Source organism: Electrona antarctica (genome assembly GCF_951216825.1).
Source record: "Electrona antarctica genome assembly, chromosome: 14".
NCBI lineage: Eukaryota > Metazoa > Chordata > Actinopteri > Myctophiformes > Myctophidae > Electrona > Electrona antarctica.
Window position 1 is genome coordinate 23,509,415 of NC_136795.1, and position 23,273 is coordinate 23,532,687.

The following is a 23,273-nucleotide window of genomic DNA, read 5'->3' on the forward strand; positions in this document are numbered from 1 at the left end:
TTAACCAACCGGGAAAGCATCTGTCACAAAACAAAATAATAATTAAAAAAATGCAGGCCTCAGCTCTTAATTGGTAAGTTGTTTTGGATGAGTATCAGTTAAAAAGCATGTGAAACATGTGAGATTTGAGACGAAACGGTCATCAGAAAAGTAAAAAAGAAAATGAGCATCAACAGCTGTCATCTGAAATCAGTGCAAAGCCAGTGACACAGAGCCAATATTCAGAGACAAATGCAAACAGTAAAAGTGTTAATAACTCTTGAGACGTGCACAGATGTAACCTTACACGGGTCCATTTGGTTACAGCTGTGCTCGGTGTTCAAAACGGATAAATTACCGCAGGGCTTTACTGTGAAGGTTGATTTCACAATCACCCTATCCGTAGTGTCCTGTAATCCTCTCTCCTCCTCCTCATCCCCCGTGAGCCATTTTTTTCTCTCTCACTCCAAGTCACTTCCTCTGAAAAACATGTTCCGTGGGACTGGCCCACGGGGAGACACTACCTCATCATATTTACATCTGCTTCTCAAATGTTTTCGTGCGAAGGGCCCAAAGATTTAAATGTATTTGGCCGCGAACCCCCATCAGATTTTTTTTGTGTGCCAAGGATCCCCAGAAGATAAAAAAAAAAGAAAATCTAAATTATTCAAAATCGTCCAAACATTTTTTATATTTTTCAAAATCAGCAGATGTACAAACTCCACGTGCTACGTCCAACCGTCAAAACTCCCCCCCTGTCAGGTGAAAAGAAACGGCTTGGACTCCTCATGCATAGAAGGAAGCATGAGGCCAGTCCGTTGCTCTGCCCAGGTTGGCAGAGGGAGTGTAGAGCCCAGGATTACATTAGATAATTGACAGTGGGTGAAAATATGGGTTACAAAATTGTGGGATAAAAAAAAAAAGAACAGTTGTACCAGGGTTGGAAAGCACTGCACCAGCCCACCTTGATGACTGTTAAAGGCTATAGTAGACGTGGTAATTGTGTATATGTACCCCATGCAGGCCGGGGTAGATGTCAACATCAGGAACACATACAACCAGACAGCCCTGGACATCGTCAACCAGTTCACCACCTCCCACGCCAGCAAGGACATCAAGCAGCTCCTACGAGGTGAGGGGGAGTGCATGGACACATCCCTGGTCCCTGGAACAAAACATTTTTCAAATGGGGGTCCGCGGCCAAATATAGGGTCCTTGACATGTTTGAGCAACACTGATCTCTGGTTTTAATGGGTTGAAACACGAGTATCTTAGTATGTACAAAAGCATACAAAACAACAAGACATTAGTGCTTTTCCCTCCCGCTTGCAACTTTAGCTCCCTAGCTCTCACTTCACCGACCATGAAAAACAAAATCTTGAAAAGGATTGACAAAGAAGATTCTCTCAAAATGAATTCTCTCCAAAAAATGTCAGACCCAAACATCTTGCATGGGTCGACCTCTTGTACATGACAGAGGAGGGAGACACGGAGCAGATATTGACTCCCAGGCAGCACAGACCAGCTGTAAGCTCTGAACTCACAATGCAGCTGTGTTTGACCCCGCCCGGGGGGTTATGTAACATTAATCAGCTCGCGCAAACACCAAAGAATATTTACTGTAAGCGGTCACAGTGAAGTTAAGTAAATAGTACCAAGAAGAAAACAATTATAAGTGCTGCAAGGTAACGAACCAGGATAGCAGGTACACATCAAACCTAGCATCTGTCTAAACAACATGTTATCTAAATAACAGGCTGTACTTCATGCATCTGCGGACAAGCAAACAGCATTCATCGATCTGTGTCTGTGTGTGTGTGTGTGTGTGTGTGTGTGTGTGTGACTGTGTGTGTGTGTGTGTGTGTGTGTGTGTGTGTGTGTGTGTGTGTGTGTGACTGTGTGTGTGTGTGTGTGTGTGTGTGTGTGTGTGTGTGTGTGTGTGTGTGTGTGTGTGTGTGTGTGTGTGTGTGTGTGTGTGTGTGTGTGACTGTGTGTGTGTGTGCCCTATCTCACATTTAGGGTTGGCAACTTATTTTAGAATCTGGTAGGTGATCAGTTTGGACTATTGAGGTGATCATTTGAGTTGATAAAACACAACCATTATTAATCACATTATTGTTTGACGTGCATAGAATGTTTCTCCCTAGATTTATTTATCTAGATGTTTCTACTTTTTAAATTGTTGACTCATTCTATGCTTTAATTATTCTAAACAACAGCCCAGGACGAGAAATCAAAGCAATCATGGTGTTCACTGTCTGGCACTGGGCACTGGGTGATCTTCACACCAAAGGCTGTACATGTCTTTCAGTGAAAAGGTTGCCCACCCATATCTGATTTCAGTCTTTAGTGTTTGAATGTGAATGCGTGTGTGTAAGTTGGTTGGTGGGTACGCATGCTTGCGCAAGACGAGAGGCCTGCATGTGTGCACAGTGCACGTATCCGTGCACTGTGCACGTATCCGTGTACTCGCAGTGTGCATATTTGTGTGTTAGTGTTTGTGTTATGTGCTCTGTAATCCGCTGTGCCTGGGCCTTTGATGTGCGTCTCCGAGCATGGGAACCGGGGCGCGTAATGAGCACTTGTGTGGAAGCGGGAACACGCCTGTGCCTCCCGGCAGCCCCCGGCAGGGAGAGAGATCCACCACTCTCTCGTCTTGTTTACCAGCCCTCTCTCTCTCTGTCCCGGAGAGCCCGAGACATGAATAAGTCCCTGCAAAGCCAGCCGACACGCGTTGCAGATTAATTATTGATGCAGCGTCGTGTGAGCACCGGCCCGGGAGACATGACTCACCCCCACCCAAAAACAAAACAAAAAAAACAAGTGCTAGTAGTGTGTTGTGACAGCGGTGCGGCTTCCCTCTAAACCTGTGCGGTCTTCTTCTCAGAGTCTCAGACTCTTAAGATCCGTGTCTATGTCCTGAACCGTACGCAGAGCTCGATTTGCTTCCCTATAGTTTTTTTTGTCCTCTTATCACATTCCCAGACCTTGTTCTTAATCTTTTCTCGTCTTTGAGTAGGCAGGGATGGACAACAGTGAAGATATATGTGCGGATATCCGCTCACCGGATGAAGCCTGATTTATACTTGGTTGTGCGCACCAGTGTTTGAGATATTAGCTTTTCCAAGCATTTCCAATTTTCTGTACTTTTACTTCTACTCCACTACACAAATATTGTACTTTCACTCCATTACAATGACTTGATAACTTCAGTTACTTTGTAGATTTTGATTATTATTACAAAACATACAGGGCACATTGTGAGCTTGTAGAGCTGCTATTTTCAAAACATTGTTATACATTGGAAAACTTGAAATGGGACATCCGAGTAGATTTTGGATTCCAGACTTTTACTGTGAATAAATGGTAAATGGTAAATGGTGCATTTATATATCGCCTTTATCCAAGGCGCTTTACATAGATTGTGCATTACATTCACCCATTCACACACACATTCATACACCGATTGCGGCGGAAGCCATGTAAGGTACCAACCAGCACATTGGGAGCAATTTGGGTTTCAGTGTCTTGCCCAAGGACACTTCGACATGTAGACAGGGATTCGAACCGCCGACCCATGGACGACCTGCTCTACCTCCTGAGCCACAGACGCGTTTACTTTGATTTCATATAACTAATTTTAAAAGTGTTTCTCTCTCTCGTTTCCTTCGACCTGCTCTACCTCCTGAGCCACAGTCGCGTTTACTTTGATTTCCTATAACTCATTTTAAAAGTGTTTCTCTCTCTCGTCTCCTTCCGTCATGCAGATGCAACAGGTGTGTTGCAGGTGAGGGCGCTGAAAGACTATTGGAACCTGCACGACCCCACCGCTCTCAATATCCGTGCTGGTGATGTCATAATGGTGAGTCAAAATTCTGTGGGGTACCGTAGAGAGGTCTTCGGGTAATCCCCGAGACCCGAAAATATACCTGGGATCCTCCGGCCCGGCTTGGTCAACGTGCCTTTTAGCCTTCGTAAAAACATGCACAGGGCAGATTATGACAAATAACTTTAGTAGACAAATAAATTACTAACTACTTTCAGAACGTTGAAAAATATCGGAAATGGCTCAACTACAAGTGTCACAAACGTGTTGTAGATCTGCTGTTTCTGCTATTTTTTTGGAAAATGTTTGAATATATATGAACATTTTTCAACATGGAAACGATTATGACGACTGTGCAAAAGTAACGTGCACGCACGCACGCACGCACGCACGCACGCACGCACACAAATGCACGCACATGCACGTGTGTGTGTGTGTGTGTGTGTGTGTGTGTGAGTCATGATGGTTAGCATCCTATTCCTTTAGTAACAGTCACAACAGTGGCCTTAGGCCCTTCATCTTAGCCTCTACATTACCTGTGTGCTGTCCCATCACCTCCATTCAGAAATAGCTCCCATTTCCACTCCATTAACATTTCTAGCAAGATCATATATTGTTTGGAATTATTTCAGTGTAAATAGTTTGGCAACACCTAGTGGTAGGTTTTAGTGTTACACCAAGCACACAGCATCTAAGGAACCAAAGAAGGCAGGTGTGTTGCTGGAAATTGTGGAGGATTTTATTTGTCCATTAATTAATTAATTCATTCATTCATGCTCAGCTCATGTAAATATTTAAGGAAAGGGTCCCACATCTTACTGAATTTCTTCAGGGAGCCACCCAACAAGCATGGGATTCTTTCTAATTCCACATAGTTAATTCCACATAGTGCGTGATGCGGACGCAGGACATTTCCACCTAAGGACTGCTGCGTTTCTTGGTTATTTCGTTTGGTTTAATCATCAGTTTGATGAATGAGTTTATGGCAATATCCAGAAAACAGGTGGTTTGCAGACATTTTTTTTGTAAGATATTTTTTGGGCTTTTTTTGGCTTTAATGATAGACACAGTAAGTTGACAGGAAACGGGGAGAGAGATGGGGAGGAGACACACAGCAAAGTTTGTCGGGATCGGGAGTCGAACCCGCGACACACTGTCAGGATTACCAGCATAGGTGCCTGGACCACTAGGCCGGTCCAGGCCGGCTGCATACATTTTAATTGGTCGGGCGTGGTGGTGTGATGTGATTGGTTCTCTGCTGTCTCTTAACTCGTCCAGGTTCTAGAGCAACACGTGGACGGGCGCTGGAAGGGACACATCCATGACAGCCAGCGGGGGACAGACCGGGTGGGCTACTTCCCCCCGTCCATCGTCGAGGTCATCAGCAGGCGAGCTGGTGAGGAGCACGCACACACAGCACGCAATACTACACTGTGTGTGTGTGTGTGTGTGTGTGTGTGTGTGTGTGTGTGTGTGTGTGTGTGTGTGTGTGTGTGTGTCTGTGCTGTAATTTCATTATGTAACGAAGCCACTGGCTGCGAACCAAAGGGACGATTCATAGCGTGTCAGCAGGTGGCTTATTGGACCATGAACACAAACCGCACGCACGCACGCACGCACGCACGCACAAAACCCAGTGTGTCAACTGCATTTAAAAGTGTCAACTGCATTTAGGAGGGTAGAAATGGACTTTTTTCTCACTAATGAGGCGATTTGTTCTGTTGTGGGAAGTGACTTTCAGTAGGCCTACCAAAGAAATGTAAAAATCGGATGTAATATTACTCCTTCACTCCTTCAATTACTTTAATCCTAGCGTTGCTATTCTGGGGTGTTGTGAGCTTGTAGATCAGCTATTTCTGCATGGCGAAGACATTTGGTAAACCAAGAACCTAGCATCATCCTCGTTTACTGAGGCACTACACTGTCTCTGTGCATCTGATGTATGTGTTTACCTTGTTTACTGTAAGTCACCCATTAGAGCATCTGCTAAATTATGCCTAAAATGTAAAAGTACTTTTTTTGTGGGCAAGAATTTGCTGCAAAAAAAAATCAATTTAGGCATTTAGCAGATGCTCTTACCCAGAGTGACTTAACAAGAGTGTGACATCAGAGTAAGCATGCATTCTAGTCAGCAAACAGGGTAAATACATACATTGAGAGCAAAGAACAATGCAGTGCCTCAAGAGAAACTAGCACACCAGGTAAACGGTGAAGCTAGGCTCTGTCCAAACATTTGTGCAGTGGTGGAAAAAGTACTCAATTATCTTTACTTAAGTAAAGGTATCAATACTGCAATGTAGAAATACTCTGTTTCAAGTAAAAGACCGGATTTCAAAATTTACCAAATGTAAAAGTACTCATTATGCAGAATGTCCCATTTAAAGTTTTAAAAATGTATTAAAATCTTTTGGAAATAGCAGATCTACAAGCTTGTAGATCGTCTATTTTCAAATGGCCGACATGTACAGTATATAGGGCTGAAGTGGTTACTGTATGTTTTGTATGTTTAGTATGAGTAAAAGTACAATATTTGCCTTTGAGATGTAATGAAGTAGAAGTAAAAGTACTGCAAATTGGAAATACTCCAGTAATGTGAAAACACCTCATAACTGTACTTAGTTACTTTCCACCACTGCAGTTGTGGTCAAGAAAAAAAAAAGACCTACATACAGTATATCGATTATATATAGACATATATAGGCATAGAACAAAACTAGCTTCTTTTGAAAAAGGTGACGAGAGAGAAGGGATGCAGCAAGGAGAGAGGAGTGCTAGGGGGTGAGTCTTCAGAATACTGCGGAACATTGGGGGAATGAGTCTGCAGTTGTGACTGCAATTGGGGGAGTTTATTATTCCACCAGCCAGGAGGGAGAAGAGTCTAGGGGCTCTATTTTCGTCCATGCTAAAACCCTTATCCTTACTATTTTGAAAATCATTTAGTTAAAATAGACAATCTACAAGCTCACAACGTGTCGAAGGGGTTTAGCATGGACGAAAATAGAGCCCTATAGAAGTCCAGGGAACGCCTCAGTCACTACTTGACACACTTGACACACAAAAGGTCACAACTGGTAAACGTGCAAATAGTGAAATATCGCTCATTGACATTGTGTGGGCGTGTTGGTGCTGACTGAGCAAACACACACGTGTGCAAATACTCTCACAATAAACACTGGCATTACTCTCATAAGTTTACTTATATTCACTTACTAATTCACCTCCCGACAAACATTGACCCACTCACACACACGCACGCACGCACACACACAACCCCCCCCCCCCCCCACACACACACACACAGACAGACACACACACGCACACCCAAACACACACACTCATACACACAAAAACCGCTACTTCTGATAAGTGCTGAAGTACAATTTTGACAGTGTCAGAGCTGCTTAAGTCTCACACTCGCTACAACAAACAAATTAGCCCTTTGGAAAATGAGCGCCTGTGCAAAACGTCTGCCACCGCTTGTTTGCGAGGTATCTGCGAATAATTGGAAGACATGCGTCACTGAATGACGAGCTAGTGTATGGTTAACTTGCTGAAAGTGTGTGTGTGTGTGTGTGTGTGTGTGTGTGTGTGTGTGTGTGTGTGTGTGTGTGTGTGTGTGTGTGTGTGTGTGTGTGTGTGTGTGTGTGTGTGTGTGTGTGTGTGTGTGTGTGTGTGTGTGTGTGTGTGTGTGTGCAGCACAGTCACACACCAGCACGCACTGCACTGTCAACTCTGATAACATACCGTACAACTTTTAGTGGTTGGTTATAATGTTGCAGTCATACAGCGTTATGGCAGAGAGAGGCCTTTTAGTGGTTGGTTATAATGTTGCAGTCATACAGCGTTATGGCAGAGAGAGGCCTTTTAGTGGTTGGTTATAATGTTGCAGTCATACAGCGTTATGGCAGAGAGAGGCCTTTTAGTGGTTGGTTATAATGTTGCAGTCATACAGCTGGTTGGTTATAATGTTGCAGTCATACAGCGTTATGGCAGAGAGAGGCCTTTTAGTGGTTGGTTATAATGTTGCAGTCATACAGCGTTATGGCAGAGAGAGGCCTTTTAGTGGTTGGTTATAATGTTGCAGTCATACAGCTGGTTGGTTATAATGTTGCAGTCATACAGCGTTATGGCAGAGAGAGGCCTTTTAGTGGTTGGTTATAATGTTGCAGTCATACAGCGTTATGGCAGAGAGAGGCCTTTTAGTGGTTGGTTATAATGTTGCAGTCATACAGCTGGTTGGTTATAATGTTGCAGTCATACAGCGTTATGGCAGAGAGAGCACGCAACCCAGACGTCCCTCCGTAGCGGCCCTCGTTTTGAAACTAATCCTCCCTCTATGCTTCCAAAACCATCCCACGCTCCACCTATGTCACTCTTTCCTCCTTCCGCATCCATCATCACTCCATCAATCCACCATAATAGGCTCTATGCACATACGCCATTTTGGAAATAACTCTTCCTACTTCCGGGCCTCTTCCGACTAACTTCACAGGTGTTACCGATGATGCTAATTAAGGCACTGTTCCATTCAGGTCAAATGCTATTGTGCATGTTGGCTCAATGGAAACACTCTGCTACACCAGTTGGTCTCAAAGTGTCTAGAGTGGGTTCAAATTGGTCCCCGTACAGGTGTGTAACTCTCTCTCTGAGAGCCTGGAACAGAACAGAACCTTATTAATATCATCGGTAACACAAGGAAGTCGGAAGAGGCCCAGAAGTAGGAAGTTATTTCCAAAATGGCATATGTTCACACTGCAGCGAACGCGGCGGACATATCACCACTGACCTGCACCGAGCTTGCTAACCACCTCCTCCTTGCCCCTCCTGTTCTCTTCCTGTGTGTCCTCCCCGTGTCCTCCGAACACCAGGGGGCACCCTGTCCCGGCACGCCTCTCTGCCCACCCAGCGCCAGCAGCTGCTGTCCTCCTCCAGAACCCCCCTCATGTCCTCCTCCTCCTCCGGCCTCGGCCCCCCGCCGGCCCCCCAGACCGACGACTCGTACACCCTGTACGTCCCGGCCACCGCCGCTGCCCACGCGGCCCTGGCACACGCCAACGGGCTCGGTGCCAACGCAGGTATAGCTGGTGACTGCACGCACACTCACTCATGCACACGTGCACACACATCACACATGCAAACACACACACACACACACACACACACACACACACACACACACACACACACACACACACACACACACACACACACACACACACACACACACACACACACACACACACACACACACATAGGTTTGGGATTCGGAACTGGAGGAATCGGCGGATCCAACATTGATGAACCGGAATCGGTTCCATCACATTTGGAACCGTTTCTGGAACTGCACTATTTTACTTCACGTCTGCTACGCAATTGCAGTACCACAGAGAGGTGGTTCTCAAACGTTTTAATTTCAGGGACCACCATAACTCTGAGAGTGTACAAAATGGTTTCATTTTTACTCTCTCAGAGTTACAGGCTTCGACGGCATTTGGAACACCCCTATAGGAATCATTAAAGGGAACCGTTTAGGAATCGGACCGTTAAGGGGGAATCGTTAAGGAACCGGATTCGTTACAATCCTAAAGTATACCAACCTTACACACAAACACGGTCACGGTCAGAGAGAGAAAGAGTTTTGGTGTAGATTGGAAGAAAGAGTCACAGTGCAGTGGTAACTCATGTCGATTCTGGTAAGATTAGAGGGCTTCTAAAATTGGTAAAACACGCTTGTTTTACCAATTTCACAGAATATACCGTAGAAACCAATATCAGCTTGCCGGGGGGTTAATGTGCTGGCAATGCGTCCCAAAGCGACACGTGGATCAGCGCGTTCAGGTTTCATATCACTGGGTTTTTGCGTGGGTGAAATAGAGCACCGAAGTCTGACGTAATTTACACATCCTACCTGGGTCGCGTCTTTTCTTCTTCCCCATAGACTTTTATTTTTTATAGCACGTCAAATAAAATAAGATCTGTGTTCCAAAAATAAACAAATGATCCTGGCGGTTTGACTCATATGGATATGAAGCATCAACTGGCAATGTTATTGCCACATAATTATTTACATTTCCGCTACAAACAGTCGACTCACTCAAATATGAGTGAGTGACTATCGTAAACGATACAGATACAGCTACCTCCTCGGCAACGATACAGATACAGCTACCTCCTCGACAACGATACAGATACAGCTACCTCTCGGCAACGATACAGATACAGCTACCTCTCGGCAACGATACAGATACAGCTACCTCTCGGCAACGATACAGATACAGCTACCTCTCGGCAACGATACAGATACAGCTACCTCCTCGGCAACGATACAGATACAGCTACCTCCTCGGCAACGATACAGATACAGCTACCTCCTCGGCAACGATACAGATACAGCTACCTCCTCGGCAACGATACAGATACAGCTACCTCCTCGGCAACGATACAGATACAGCTACCTCCTCGGCAACGATACAGATACAGCTACCTCCTCGGCAACGATACAGATACAGCTACCTCCTCGGCAACGATACAGATACAGCTACCTCCTCGGCAACGATACAGATACAGCTACCTCCTCGGCAACGATACAGATACAGCTACCTCCTCGGCAACGATACAGATACAGCTACCTCCTCGGCAACGATACAGATACAGCTACCTCCTCGGCAACGATACAGATACAGCTACCTCCTCGGCAATATCGCCCAGACAGTTTGTTTATTCTTTGGACCACAATGCTTATACGATTTTAAGATGACCCAAATGTTATTCTTCATAGAGAATGTTTTTGAAAATCTGAGAAAAACCCAGAGGATGAGCGAGTAATGTCAGGACTTCGGTGCTCTATAGGCTTTCTCTCACCCTCCCCCATCCCCCCTCCCCCTCCCTCCTAATCGATTCCTCCCCCTTTCCCCTCACTCAATCTCTCTCTGTCTCTCTCTCTCTTGCTCTCGCTCTCTCCTCTCGCTCATCAAACTCTGGTCTGACATCATCACACGACAGAAACCATTGCATGCCCACGGCGGTTCTGCGCTGGCATTGTGATGGCTACATCCTCACATTGCAATCTGTGCTGATACCTACGTCACATTTTCATATTATATTATTTCCGATTTGTGCTTAATGTTGGGAATGTCCAGTGGTGGAAAAAGTACTCAGATGTTTGACTTAAAGGGATAGTTCCCATTTTTATTAACTTAAGCTGTATGAAATACTTGCCATTAATCTAGTGGTTGCAACTGTATTAATTGATTACCCGAGTCCCGTGGTGGGAGTTCTGCTCTGGTTTTGGTCAATATTAAGTAGTTCCGATCATTTTGTGGGGGCACTGGGGCCATGCAGTAAAAGTAAAATAATTCACAAAACTAACGTTGTTTGTATTGTTGACCTATTTCTAAAATATTAGCGCAACTTTCATTCAACTTTGACCTCTCTATAACATGGAACTATTTTGTGGGCGTAGTGATATGGACACAAAAAATATAGTTCCGTGTGACGGGTCAACGAACGGTGCCATGACAGAGCCTCAACTGATGTTCACATTTACACAAGAAAGTCCAATGGTCCAAATCACATTGGTCAGAAACGTCCAATGTGATTGGTAAGAATTCACACAAGGAAATTCATATACTAAACATCAGCTTAAAGGGATATTTCACTTTCAAACCAGTTTGGTGTCATTTTATCGTCTATTCAGGCTTTTGTGAGCACCTCAGACAGTTACTTGATTCAGTATTTAGATATCTGATATTAATTTTATCAGACACGACCCCTTAGGTTGTTCTTGATTCTGCTGACTGCGATATTGTCCTTCTAATCTAAGACACGAGGGGCTGTGTTTTCTTACTAAGTGCTGCGGTTGGTATGCATGGTTATAATTGGGTGTTGATGGTGATGTAATTAAGATATGTTTCATTCAATGTTGGGTGGGTAAAAGGTTGTGTGTGTGAAGTTACAATGGGTTTGTATAGGAGGGGGGCATGGCCTGATAAAGTGAATATCAAATGTCTCAACACTGAATCAAGCAACTTAAAAACTGTCTGGGTGCTCACAAAAGCCTGAGTGGACGATGAAATGACACCAAACATGTCTGAAAGTGAAATATATCGGTTTTAAAGAAATAAAACCAAAGCGCCCATACGTGGAGACCTGCTCCGTCGGGATGACTCGGCACCACATTCCGGGTACGTACGTACATGTGTGTGATCAGTGTTCAACCCCATCGCCACCACCAGCGTCACATAGCCCCTCCCCCTGTGACAGAACGTCCTTCCCAAGGCCCCAACACAGTGTCTGTGTCCGGTAGGTGTGTCTCCGAGCTGCCTCTCCCGGCCTGGGTGTCCCCTGGAGGACATCTGGGTGCCCAGGAACTCACCAAATGGTAAGACTCCGACCCCTCACCCCTGGCCCTGCCTATTACCCCCACACAAACACCACCTCCCCTCCCTTTACGCTGTGCCCCCCCACCCCCCACCCAAGTCAACCACCGTGACGCTTCAGCCTGAGCTCATGTTGTTCTCCCCTCTGCACCACGCCATCCATGTTCTACCGCTAAGTGAGCCATACTTAAAGGAGTACTTCACTTCCCCGAGTACTTCACTCCCCCCTGAAAAATAAATTTAAAAATGAAGAAAATACCAGCTTTGATATTATCGAAACTGTTTATGAACTCTCAAACGACTCGCACAGTATAATCCAAGTGCCTTGAATCCAGTTGTATCCTTTATTAGTTTCAAAACACAGCATTCTTCACTCAAAATTAACTATTTTGGAGCATGCCTGTGCCAGCGTGTGTGTGTGCGTGTTTGCGTGCGCGAGTGAGTGAATTCACGCCCAGGCACAGTATACATTTTGAGTGAGAATGTTATGTTTTGGAGGATACGACTGGATATAGTTATTTGGAGTTTTTGTACGTAATTTAGTATATCGTTTTGCTGTTAATCCTCCTGACCCCTACTTTGTTCAATTCATCAAGCATCTTCATTTTGGGATTCTATTCACACAAACACACAAATCCAAATTGACGAGTAATTGATAGAGGAGGGGGGGGGGAAAGTGATTTGGGGCCGTGAAGTGTTCCTTTAACTAACGCAGATATCTTCTTGTATCTAAACGGTATAGAGCGTCGCGGTCCCGGGACCAGGAAATGAAACCCAATGCATTTTCCTCATAGACATTTCTTAAAGTATTTATTTAAAGACGGTTACGCCGCGGACAAAGCCAACTCGAGTCGTGACAACTCATGACAACACAAACAATATTTTGGACCAAACAAATAATTAGAAAGAAGAAAAAACGGCAGGTTACAACACTTTTTTTGTTGTTTTTCTTCTTTGTAATTATTTGTTTGGTCCAAAATATTGTTTGTGTTGTCATGAGTTGTCACGACTCGAGTTGGCTTTGTCCGCGGCGTAACCGTCTTTAAATAAATACTTTAAGAAATGTCTATGGGAAAAATGCATTGGGTTTCATTTCCTGGTCCAGGGTAGGAGGCGGGACTGCGACGCTCTATAGCCTCCTTCATGTAGCCCGTTGTACGATGTATACCCCACAGAGTAGCTCTGTCGCCCCTTAGAGGCTGAAGCTCCTGGCTGCGTTACTGTGTGCCTGCAGCTGTTTGCTCTACTGCTACTGTACGCCACACACACACACACACACACACACACACACACACACACACACACACACCCACAAACACACACACACACGTCCACCTCCGCACATCGGCTTCCAACGACGGCCAGCAAGAGCCCTTTGCAGTCAAATCCGAAGTGTTGAATTATTAACTCAAGAAATAGGCTCTAAAAAATAAATTAAGCACAGCAGCCATTATTGGAAAGAAATTGGGCCTTCCTTACTTTACTTCCTTCACTGGTGTTACCCATGATTCTAATGAAGGTTCCATGTAGCACAGTGGTTCTCAAACCTTTTAATCTCAAGGACCCCCATGACTCTGAGAGTGTACAAATGGACCCTTAGGGTCCATTTGGTTCCATTTGTACACTCAGAGTTACACACCTGGCTATTTGGGACCCCCTCAAGGAACCATGAGGGTCCCTGGACCACACTTTGAGACCCTGTAGTGTGTAGTGGAATGTTTCCAGTGAGCCAGCCCAGCATGCACAATATCATGCATAATATGACTAGAATGGAACACAACTTTAATTGGCATCATTGGTAACACCTGTGAAGGAGGTAGGGAAGAGGCCCAATTTCCTTCCAATATGGCTGCCGTGCACAGAGCCTATAGAGCGTCGCAGTCCCGCCCCCTCGAGAGACCCGGAAAAGAAATCCCTGTTCATTTTCCTCATAGACTTTTCAGAAAGTATTTATTTAAAGACGTTTACGCCGCGGACAAAGCCAACTCTTGTCATGACAAATCATGACAACAAACACAATTTTTCGGGCTGAACAAATAATTAGAAAGAAGAAGAAAAAGGCAGGTTACAACACTTTTTTTGTTGTTTTTCTTCTTTGTAATTATTTGTTTGTTGTCACGACAAGAGTTGGCTTTGTACGACGCTTATAAGGTCTTTAAATACATTTTTGAAATGTCTATGGGAAAAATGCATTGGGAACTATTTCCTGGGCCTGGCGTCGTCATGAAAGGGGGTGGGACTGCGACGCTCTATTGACCCGTCCCAATGGACGTGTTACGGACCCAGTTAGTTAAATCAACGCTGCAGATTTTTCCGTGTACCTTTTACCCTCCTCCAACCCCAGCTACCGTACTGGCAAGGCTTGTTTGCCCGCTGAAATCAATGCTGTGCTGCCATCTTCATTCAGCCTGATGCGTGGATGTTTCCCGTCTATGTGAGCCTCTGTGAAGGCACAGATTTTACATTACAGGTGGATAGAGACGGAATGAAACGGAGGAGCCTTCCTTCGACCAGTTTCAACCTGGCATCCATATACTGGGCATGATATTGCAGGCGAAAATATGCAAATGTGTTCAAAGATTTTTGGAAATAGACGACCTATAAGAGCACAAGTCCGTAGATCGTCTATTACAGATATTTGGTGTATAGTGAAATAAGGGGGGGGGGTGTATAGACCCCTGACTGATGGACACCAAATCAGGCTTTAGCAGAAAACTGTCTTCCAGTTGAGATTAATACTCTCTCTCTCTCTCTCTCTTCTCTCTCTCTCTTCTCTCTCTCTCTCTCTCTCTCTCACTCACACTCTCTCTCTCTCTCTCTCTCTCTCTCTCTCTCACACACACACACACACACACACTCACTCACTCACTCACTCACTCACTCACTCACTCACTCTCTCTCCCCAGCTGGAGACAGGAACAGTGTGGGCAGCACAGGCAGCGTGGGCAGCACGCGTAGCGCAGGAAGTGGACAGAGCACGGAAAGCAACACGGCAGCGACCAACGGCCTGCACCATAACAGCACCAGCCATCATGCCGACAACACCAGCAAGGTGCTTCAGCACAGCTCGCTGCTTGTTCATAGTAGCATAGATTAAAGGGCATTTTGTTGATTTTGAATCTGAATCCCTTTGCTCTGATGCGAGGAGATCAGATATAAGTACTGTAGTGTTGTAGTACTCCAGTCATTGGTCTCGAGTCCACATTTCCATGTACTCGGTCTCGTCTTGATCTCGCCCTTAATTTGACTCGGTCTTGACTCAGTCTCAGACCAAGGGACTCGGGACTCTTCCCCAGGAGTCCACTCGAATCACGAGTCAGTACAATGCAATGGAATAATTGTATTATATCCATATTATGACTAGGAGCCCATTCACATTAACATTATAAGAGAGCTGTCTGGTGCTTATAGACAGATATCTTGTTAAGTAACAGAGCGCCTGCTCTCGCAGTGTTTTCTATACCTATCAAATGAGAAATAATAATCTGGTCTCGGTCTTGACTTGGATTCGCTTTAGGAGGACTCGACTACAACAATAAGTAGTGATTGAGAAAATGCAAAGAAAAAAATTAATCTTTCATTCTCCCATGACGTCAAAGTGGCATACACCTGATCACATGAAGCGATGTGATGTGATAGTGTTTAATTGTCCGTGTGTTCCACCACACGTTATATTTGATCACCTCACATGGGATTTAGGTCCCATTCAAGGTTCTGACATTTTTGCATGTTTTCTTTTATGCTTCAGGGAGCTGAAATCTCTGTAGATTTCCATTCCTGTTGGTACCCTGTCAGGGACACGTCTTTAAAGCTTTTTGTTTTCATTTTCTGTGTAGCCTCCAGCGCCCTCTGCTGGCGATGTGGGACAACCTGACTCCAGCAAGCAGCCTGATCAGCTGTCAGGTAGCTTTCTCCTTCATTACTTTAAAATGGACTTTAAATTAAAATAAATACAACAATGTTGGAAAGATGATTTCAATTAGACTGGACACCTCCACACATTTGACACATTAACAAATAGTGTTGTGTTTTGTTCATGTGACCCACAATTTACAATTGATGCATTTAGCAGACGCTCTTATCCAGAGTGACAATAAGCTACAGTATGTAATCACTTGTGTCAAATGCATAGACCGTAAAAAGAATGGACAGCGTTTCTCCATTGGTTTCTGCAGACCGTAAATTAAGCCTATTTTTCAGCGATTTCAAAAATCTTTCTATATCCGGTCCAAAATGCAAACGGAAATGAATGCTATAGGCCGCAACCACAGCAAGGACGGATCTTCACTCGAACCAGTAGAAAGTCTAGAAACACACCCTACTTTAATGTTAATTTTAAAATGAAGGGGAACATAATTAATTTACTAAACACATATCATGATGATTTAAAAAAGACTAATCTAGAGATTGAAAACAAAGTGTTTTTGAAAAGCTTTACTAAAGGTAATAAAATCAAGTGTACAGTTTGCAATTTAGATTATAATGTCTTGCAAACGGTAGAAGGTGAAATAGTGACATCGGGACAGAGGGAAAGCAGGCTGAATGAGAAACCGGAAGTGAGCTTCAGTTCCAGCGAACAGGGTTTTCCCCTTGCTTGGTTCAAATGCAGAGAGATACTGTGGTTCAGTAAACTAGGATCACAGGTAAACCAAGAACTATAATGGGAATTATGAAAATGAGAATATTACACTGTTTTAAATTCTATGGTAGTATATGAGTCATCCACTTACAGGACAAGTAGTGTCCCTTTTCACCTCAGTGTATTGGGGAGCCAGGCTCTCACCTGAACGTAGCATCTGTCTAAATTACAGTTTAACATTGTGGTTAAGAAAATAAAACAAACCTAAGTAACACAAATATGAGAGCAGAATTAATGACAATTGAAGCACTGTTGATTTTGACAGCAAATTTTGATTAAGTTTTAGTCATAGTTTTTTCAATAAAATTCCATTTAGTTGTAGTCATATTTTAGTCATTTGAAATGTTTTAGTTTGTTGACAAAAAAGTATTTTTGTAGGCCTTGATGCCGTTGAAATGGCAGATTTTACACTTGGTTGCATGCTGAAAATAGCCAAGCTTGTAGATCTGCTATTTTCAGAGCGCAACCAAACATAAAATGACGTGTCTTTTAGTTTAGTTCTCTTCTCCACCAGTCCCTCACTCACATTTTAGTCTAGTTTTTATGTGTCGACGAAATTGCCAATATAATTGGATTGAGTTGTGTGATGTTGTTGTCCAGGCGGAGGAGGAACTCCACGCAGGCCGCAGGCTGCCGCCACAACGCAGAGAGCAGCAGAGCAGAGCTTCACCCAGCACTTTGTGCGACCTCAACAGCTCCTGGAGGGCAAGGTGACCGCATCACCACCTCTACAACTTTCTACCACATTTACTGTGGTTCATTATGAAGCAGTTCGTTCCCAGGAAGCAATCTAATTGGTTATAATAGCTCTCTACCCGTGCTTCAAATGAGCATGATGGCACACCTAATCATCAAAAGTCCCTGCAGTGGCTACTAGCTAAGCTACTGTAAGTGTTTGCATGGGACATTTTCAGTCATGGTGGCTACATCAGTCATTAAATAAATGTTTTTTTTTATTGAATAGCTTAGTTATAATGAAATTGAGTTGACGTGTTACCCTTTTTGTAAGGGTAACTGTTTAAAAACGATTGTCGAACGTCATCATACATGAGTCAATCAAATCATGACATTCCGTGCTACAAATACATTCCATGCTTAAACAGACACACACACACACACACACAAAGCTGTGCATAGGATTACATGTTTGAAAGTTGCATATCCCTTTAACCCATTCAGGACGGGAACCCCTTTTGGTGTTTTAAGCATTATATTATAATACTTTAGCTATTGAAAAATAGCAGATCTACAAGCTCATAGCGCGGCACCGAGTGGGTCTATTGATCAATCAATCAATCAATCAATCAATCAAGCAATCAATCAATCAATCTGCTATCATATCCCTTTAGCCCATTCAGGATGGGAACCCCTTTTGGTGTATTAAGCATTACCGGTATGTTATACTTTAGCTATTGGGAAAATAGCAGATCTACAAGCTCATAGCGCGGCACCGAGTGCCGCACTACGAGCTTGTAGATCTGCAATTTTTTTAATCGTAACCCCAAATCTTTGAATATATATTCTTTGAGAGCAAACGTTTTTAACTCAAATCTTTGCTCCTGGGCGGGTCCATTTCGGGGGTCCTTGACATGAAATGGTTTGAGCACCACTGACATAGAAACATAGTTTTTTCGAAAAACTGTTGATATATATGATATATGATATATATATATATATATATATATATATATATATAATTGGTGTCCTGAAGTGAAAGGGCCAGTGTGAATGTGTCTGTGTTTGTGTTGCAGGACGCTGAGGCCATCTACCAGTGGCTCAGTGACTTCCAGCTGGAGCAGTACACCAGCAACTTTATCACCGCCGGGTACGATGTACCCACCATCAGCAGGATGACCCCCGAGGTACACCGCACAGACACACACCTCTGGGTTAGTGGGTGGTGAGTTAGTGGGTGGTGGGTTAGTGGTACACCGCAGACACACACCCCTGGGTTAGTGGGTGGTGGGTTAGTGGTACACCGCACAGACACACACCCCTGGGTTAGTGGGTGGTGGGTTAGTGGTACACCGCACAGGCACACACCCCTGGGTTAGTGGGTGGTACACCGCACAGGCACACACCTCTGGGTTAGTGGGTGGTGGGTTAGTGGTACACCGCACAGACACACACCCCTGGGTTAGTGGGTGGTGGGTTAGTGGTACACCGCACAGGCACACACCCCTGGGTTAGTGGGTGGTGGGTTAGTGGTACACCGCACAGACACACACCTCTGGGTTAGTGGGTGGTGGGTTAGTGGTACACCGCACAGACACACACCCCTGGGTTAGTGGGTGGTGGGTTAGTGGTACACCGCACAGACACACACCCCTGGGTTAGTGGGTGGTGGGTTAGTGGTACACCGCACAGACACACACCCCTGGGTTAGTGGGTGGTGGTACACCGCACAGGCACACACCCCTGGGTTAGTGGGTGGTGGGTTAGTGGTACACCGCACAGACACACACCCCTGGGTTAGTGGGTGGTGGGTTAGTGGTACACCGCACAGACACACACCCCTGGGTTAGTGGGTGGTGGGTTAGTGGTACACCGCACAGACACACCTCTGGGTTAGTGGGTGGTGGGTTAGTGGTACACCGCACAGGCACACACCCCTGGGTTAGTGGGTGGTGGGTTAGTGGGTGGTGGGTTAGTGGTACACTGCACAGACACACGCCATTGGCAATGAAAGGGGAATTCAGGTCAAATGTCCGCTAAATCTTGTCCCCACACGTCTCAATATTTGCCATTGACAATGAACGGGGAAATTAAGTCAGAATTCCGCTAAATATGACGTAAATTAAAACATTAAACGCCATTGACATTGAAGGGAAAATGTATGTCATATTAAACGAGCAAATCGGCTAACCAATCACAGGCAACAGGCATTATGAGATGATCCATGACGATGTACGATGATAAGAGCGCCCCTCACTTCACACGGGTGTGTTTTTTTAATATATAAATCAAAGCCCTAATTCATCACAAGAGGAACATACAAGATATCCACCTGACAGCGCTATACTGTACGTACATTAGGCCACAGACCTCCATTTGATGCAGGTTTCTATCTCTCGCACCCCCAATCTACACTGTAACATCCTCTTTGTTAACTCTGAGAGTGTACAAAATGGAACCAAATCGATCCGTAAGGTTGCGGGTTCCAATTTTACACTCTCAGAGTTACACACCCCGTAAGGCTCCATTTGCTTCCATTTTACACTCTCAGAGTACCACACCCGTAAGGGTCCATTTGGTTCCATTTGTACACTCTCAGAGTACCACACCCGTAAGGGTCCATTTGGTTCCATTTGTACACTCTCTGAGTTACACACCCATAAGGCTCCATTTGGTTCCATTTGTACACTCTCTGAGTTACACACCCATAAGGGTCCATTTGGTTCCATTTGTGCACTCTCAGAGTTACACACCCATAAGGGTCCATTTGGTTCCATTTGTGCACTCTCAGAGTTACACACCCCGTAAGGCTCCATTTGCTTCCATTTTACACTCTCAGAGTACCACACCCGTAAGGGTCCATTTGGTTCCATTTGTGCACTCTCAGAGTTACACACCCCGTAAGGCTCCATTTGCTTCCATTTTACACTCTCAGAGTACCACACCCGTAAGGGTCCATTTGGTTCCATTTGTACACTCTCTGAGTTACACACCCGTAAGGGTCCATTTGGTTCCATTTGTGCACTCTCAGAGTTACACACCCGGGCCGTAAGGGTCAATTTTGTTCCATTTGTACACTCTGCTGTTACAGGACCTGACTGCCATTGGAGTCACCAAGCCGGGCCACCGCAAGAAGATCTCCATAGAGATCAGCAACCTGAGCATTCCTGAGTGGCTTCCTGAGTACATCCCCGTAAGAACAATCTCACACTCTATTCATCCACCAGAGGGCACTGTCGCCTCACATTTTAGTCAGTGCAATGTTTAGCCACAAAGCATTTTTCAGTTGAGGCAGCTCGGACTAGGGCATTCACTTCTAGTCATTTTTACTAGTTGACTAGTTGCCTAGTTTACTAGTCGACTAGTTGTTAAACCACCTTTTATGTTTAAAAAATACATTGGTGACTATAACTATAATCTACCTGATATTGAGGCCTACAAAATCGGTAAAAAATAAATATTTTTTTTCTTATCAACTAGTCGACTAGTACCAGCAAGGTCGACTAGTGGATTTACTAGTCGACTAGTAAACTAGTCGACTAGTAAACTAGTCGACTAGTTGCTTAATGCCCTAGCTCGGACATAACCTGACTCCGCCAGATGGGGCAGCAGAGAGTACACTGGGTTCCCCCCTCCTGCTCCCATCTGGGAACTCTCAGGCAGACTTGATGCCCGGCCACAAAACGGCCTGGCCAATCAGCGGCAGCTAGAGGCGGGATCAAGGCAGCACTGTGTATGCCTTGATCCCGCTGCCGCTGATGTCACAGAGGGCAGCAATCAATCAATCAAGAAAGCAATCAATCAATCAAGAAAGCAATCAAGCAATCAATCCAGCAGTCATTAAAAACCTTAACCCATTTAGACCTGAGTCAGATTAAAAAAATGCCTTCTAAATCCTGGCCTAGGTTTTCTGAAAAACATCAAATATGCATACAAAAATCAACCTGAGAGTTCCTTGAAATGAATAAAAAGCTGAGGGAATCACTGTCTCATCTCTGTGTCTCTCTGTCCAGTGTGACCTGGGGGAGTGGCTGAGTACCATCGGCCTGCCTCAGTACCACAAGAAGCTGTCAGAGAACGGCTATGACTCCATCAGCATCGTCAGAGACCTCACATGGGAGGACCTGCAGGAGATTGGCATCACCAAGCTGGGTATGTATTGAGCTGGGTATACAAGCTGGGTATGTATTGAGCTGGGTATACAAGCTGGGTATGTATTGAGCTGGGTATACAAGCTGGGTATGTATTGAGCTGGGTATACAAGCTGGGTATGTATTGAGCTGGGTATACAAGCTGGGTATGTATTGAGCTGGGTATACAAGCTGGGTATGTATTGAGCTGGGTATGTATTGAGCTGGGTATACAAGCTGGGTATGTATTGAGCTGGGTATGTATTGAGCTGGGTATGTATTGAGCTGGGTATGTATTGAGCTGGGTATACAAGCTGGGTATGTATTGAGCTGGGTATGTATTGAGCTGGGTATGTATTGAGCTGGGTATGTATTGAGCTGGGTATACAAGCTGGGTATGTATTGAGCTGGGTATGTATTGAGCTGGGTATGTATTGAGCTGGGTATGTATTGAGCTGGGTATGTATTGAGCTGGGTATACAAGCTGGGTATGTATTGAGCTGGGTATGTATTGAGCTGGGTATGTATTGAGCTGGGTATACAAGCTGGGTATGTATTGAGCTGGGTATGTATTGAGCTGGGTATGTATTGAGCTGGGTATACAAGCTGGGTATGTATTGAGCTGGGTATACAAGCTGGGTATGTATTGAGCTGGGTATACAAGCTGGGTATGTATTGAGCTGGGTATACAAGCTGGGTATGTATTGAGCACAGTGGTGGAAAGTTACAACAAAGTACATTTACTTAACTATTTGACTGCCCTTGCCATAATAAATCACAATGTTGATTCTTACCGTTGGCGTACAGTAATTGACGTAATTTGTAGTTTTCACCACGCACTACACTTGCGGCACTACCGTAAAGCAGCGTTCCCCATCGTTGAGTGCCACAATTGTTGTATCTGTCCATTCATGTGCCAGGGGTATTTTAAAGTGAGGCGCCTTATTCAAGGAAGCTAACCGGAAGTTAGCTCACGGATAAGCAATCCTATCACGGGAGGATCACAGACCACCCGAGGCATGCATTTTTTAACCACGGCCGTAAATGAATCTTGTTTTGATTAGAATCGGAAACTGGGATTGGAATCCGAGATAAAAGGGTGTTACGATTTCAGCTATCGTTGTAGTCAACAAGGGGGAAACCTTTTTACTGACGGCCAATCAATCAATCAATCAATCAAAGTTCCAGCCCTAATGTCAACAATGTCCTTTGTTGCTGCCTCGCCCACACAGGCCACCAGAAGAAGCTGATGTTGGCGGTGAGGAAGCTGTGTGACATCCAGAGGGCCATGGTGCAGGCAGAGTTGGGGGGCCAGGGGGGCACGCTGCGCCGCAAGCCCCCCGGAGCCCTGCACCTGGTGGCCATCGAGCCGCCCGACTCCTCGCTGGGAGGTGGGGAGTCGTGCCCCTCGCCACACACCCCCAAGATGATGACCTTCCAGGTAATGTTGAATTTGTCGACTAAGACTGACGAAAAATGTTTGTCGACTATACCTTTTTTCACTAACTAAGCTATCATGACTAAAATGACACGTAGGCACACGTAGGCACACCTTGTTAGCCATAGAAACGTTTCTGCTTTTGCCTGCAATCTGACAGACAAGACAGTGCACTTTTCATTTAATTGTATTCCTCATAGAAAGATGC

General features: G+C 44.9%; 1 protein-coding gene across 2 annotated transcripts in view; it reads left to right on the forward strand.

Annotated features, from left to right (window-relative positions):
• The window catches only part of caskin2 (CASK interacting protein 2), a 104,244-nt gene that overhangs the window by 71,082 nt on the left and 9,889 nt on the right, over positions 1-23,273 (forward strand). For both annotated transcript variants that reach the window (XM_079521447.1, XM_079521448.1), the window contains 11 exons: positions 1,003-1,111; positions 3,747-3,841; positions 5,084-5,201; positions 8,674-8,880; positions 15,090-15,235; positions 16,020-16,086; positions 17,423-17,532; positions 18,574-18,684; positions 20,589-20,690; positions 21,511-21,649; positions 22,860-23,068. In XM_079521447.1, coding sequence (XP_079377573.1) covers positions 1,003-1,111; positions 3,747-3,841; positions 5,084-5,201; positions 8,674-8,880; positions 15,090-15,235; positions 16,020-16,086; positions 17,423-17,532; positions 18,574-18,684; positions 20,589-20,690; positions 21,511-21,649; positions 22,860-23,068 — 1,413 coding nt within the window. The remainder of the gene's footprint in view (positions 1-1,002; positions 1,112-3,746; positions 3,842-5,083; positions 5,202-8,673; positions 8,881-15,089; positions 15,236-16,019; positions 16,087-17,422; positions 17,533-18,573; positions 18,685-20,588; positions 20,691-21,510; positions 21,650-22,859; positions 23,069-23,273) is intronic.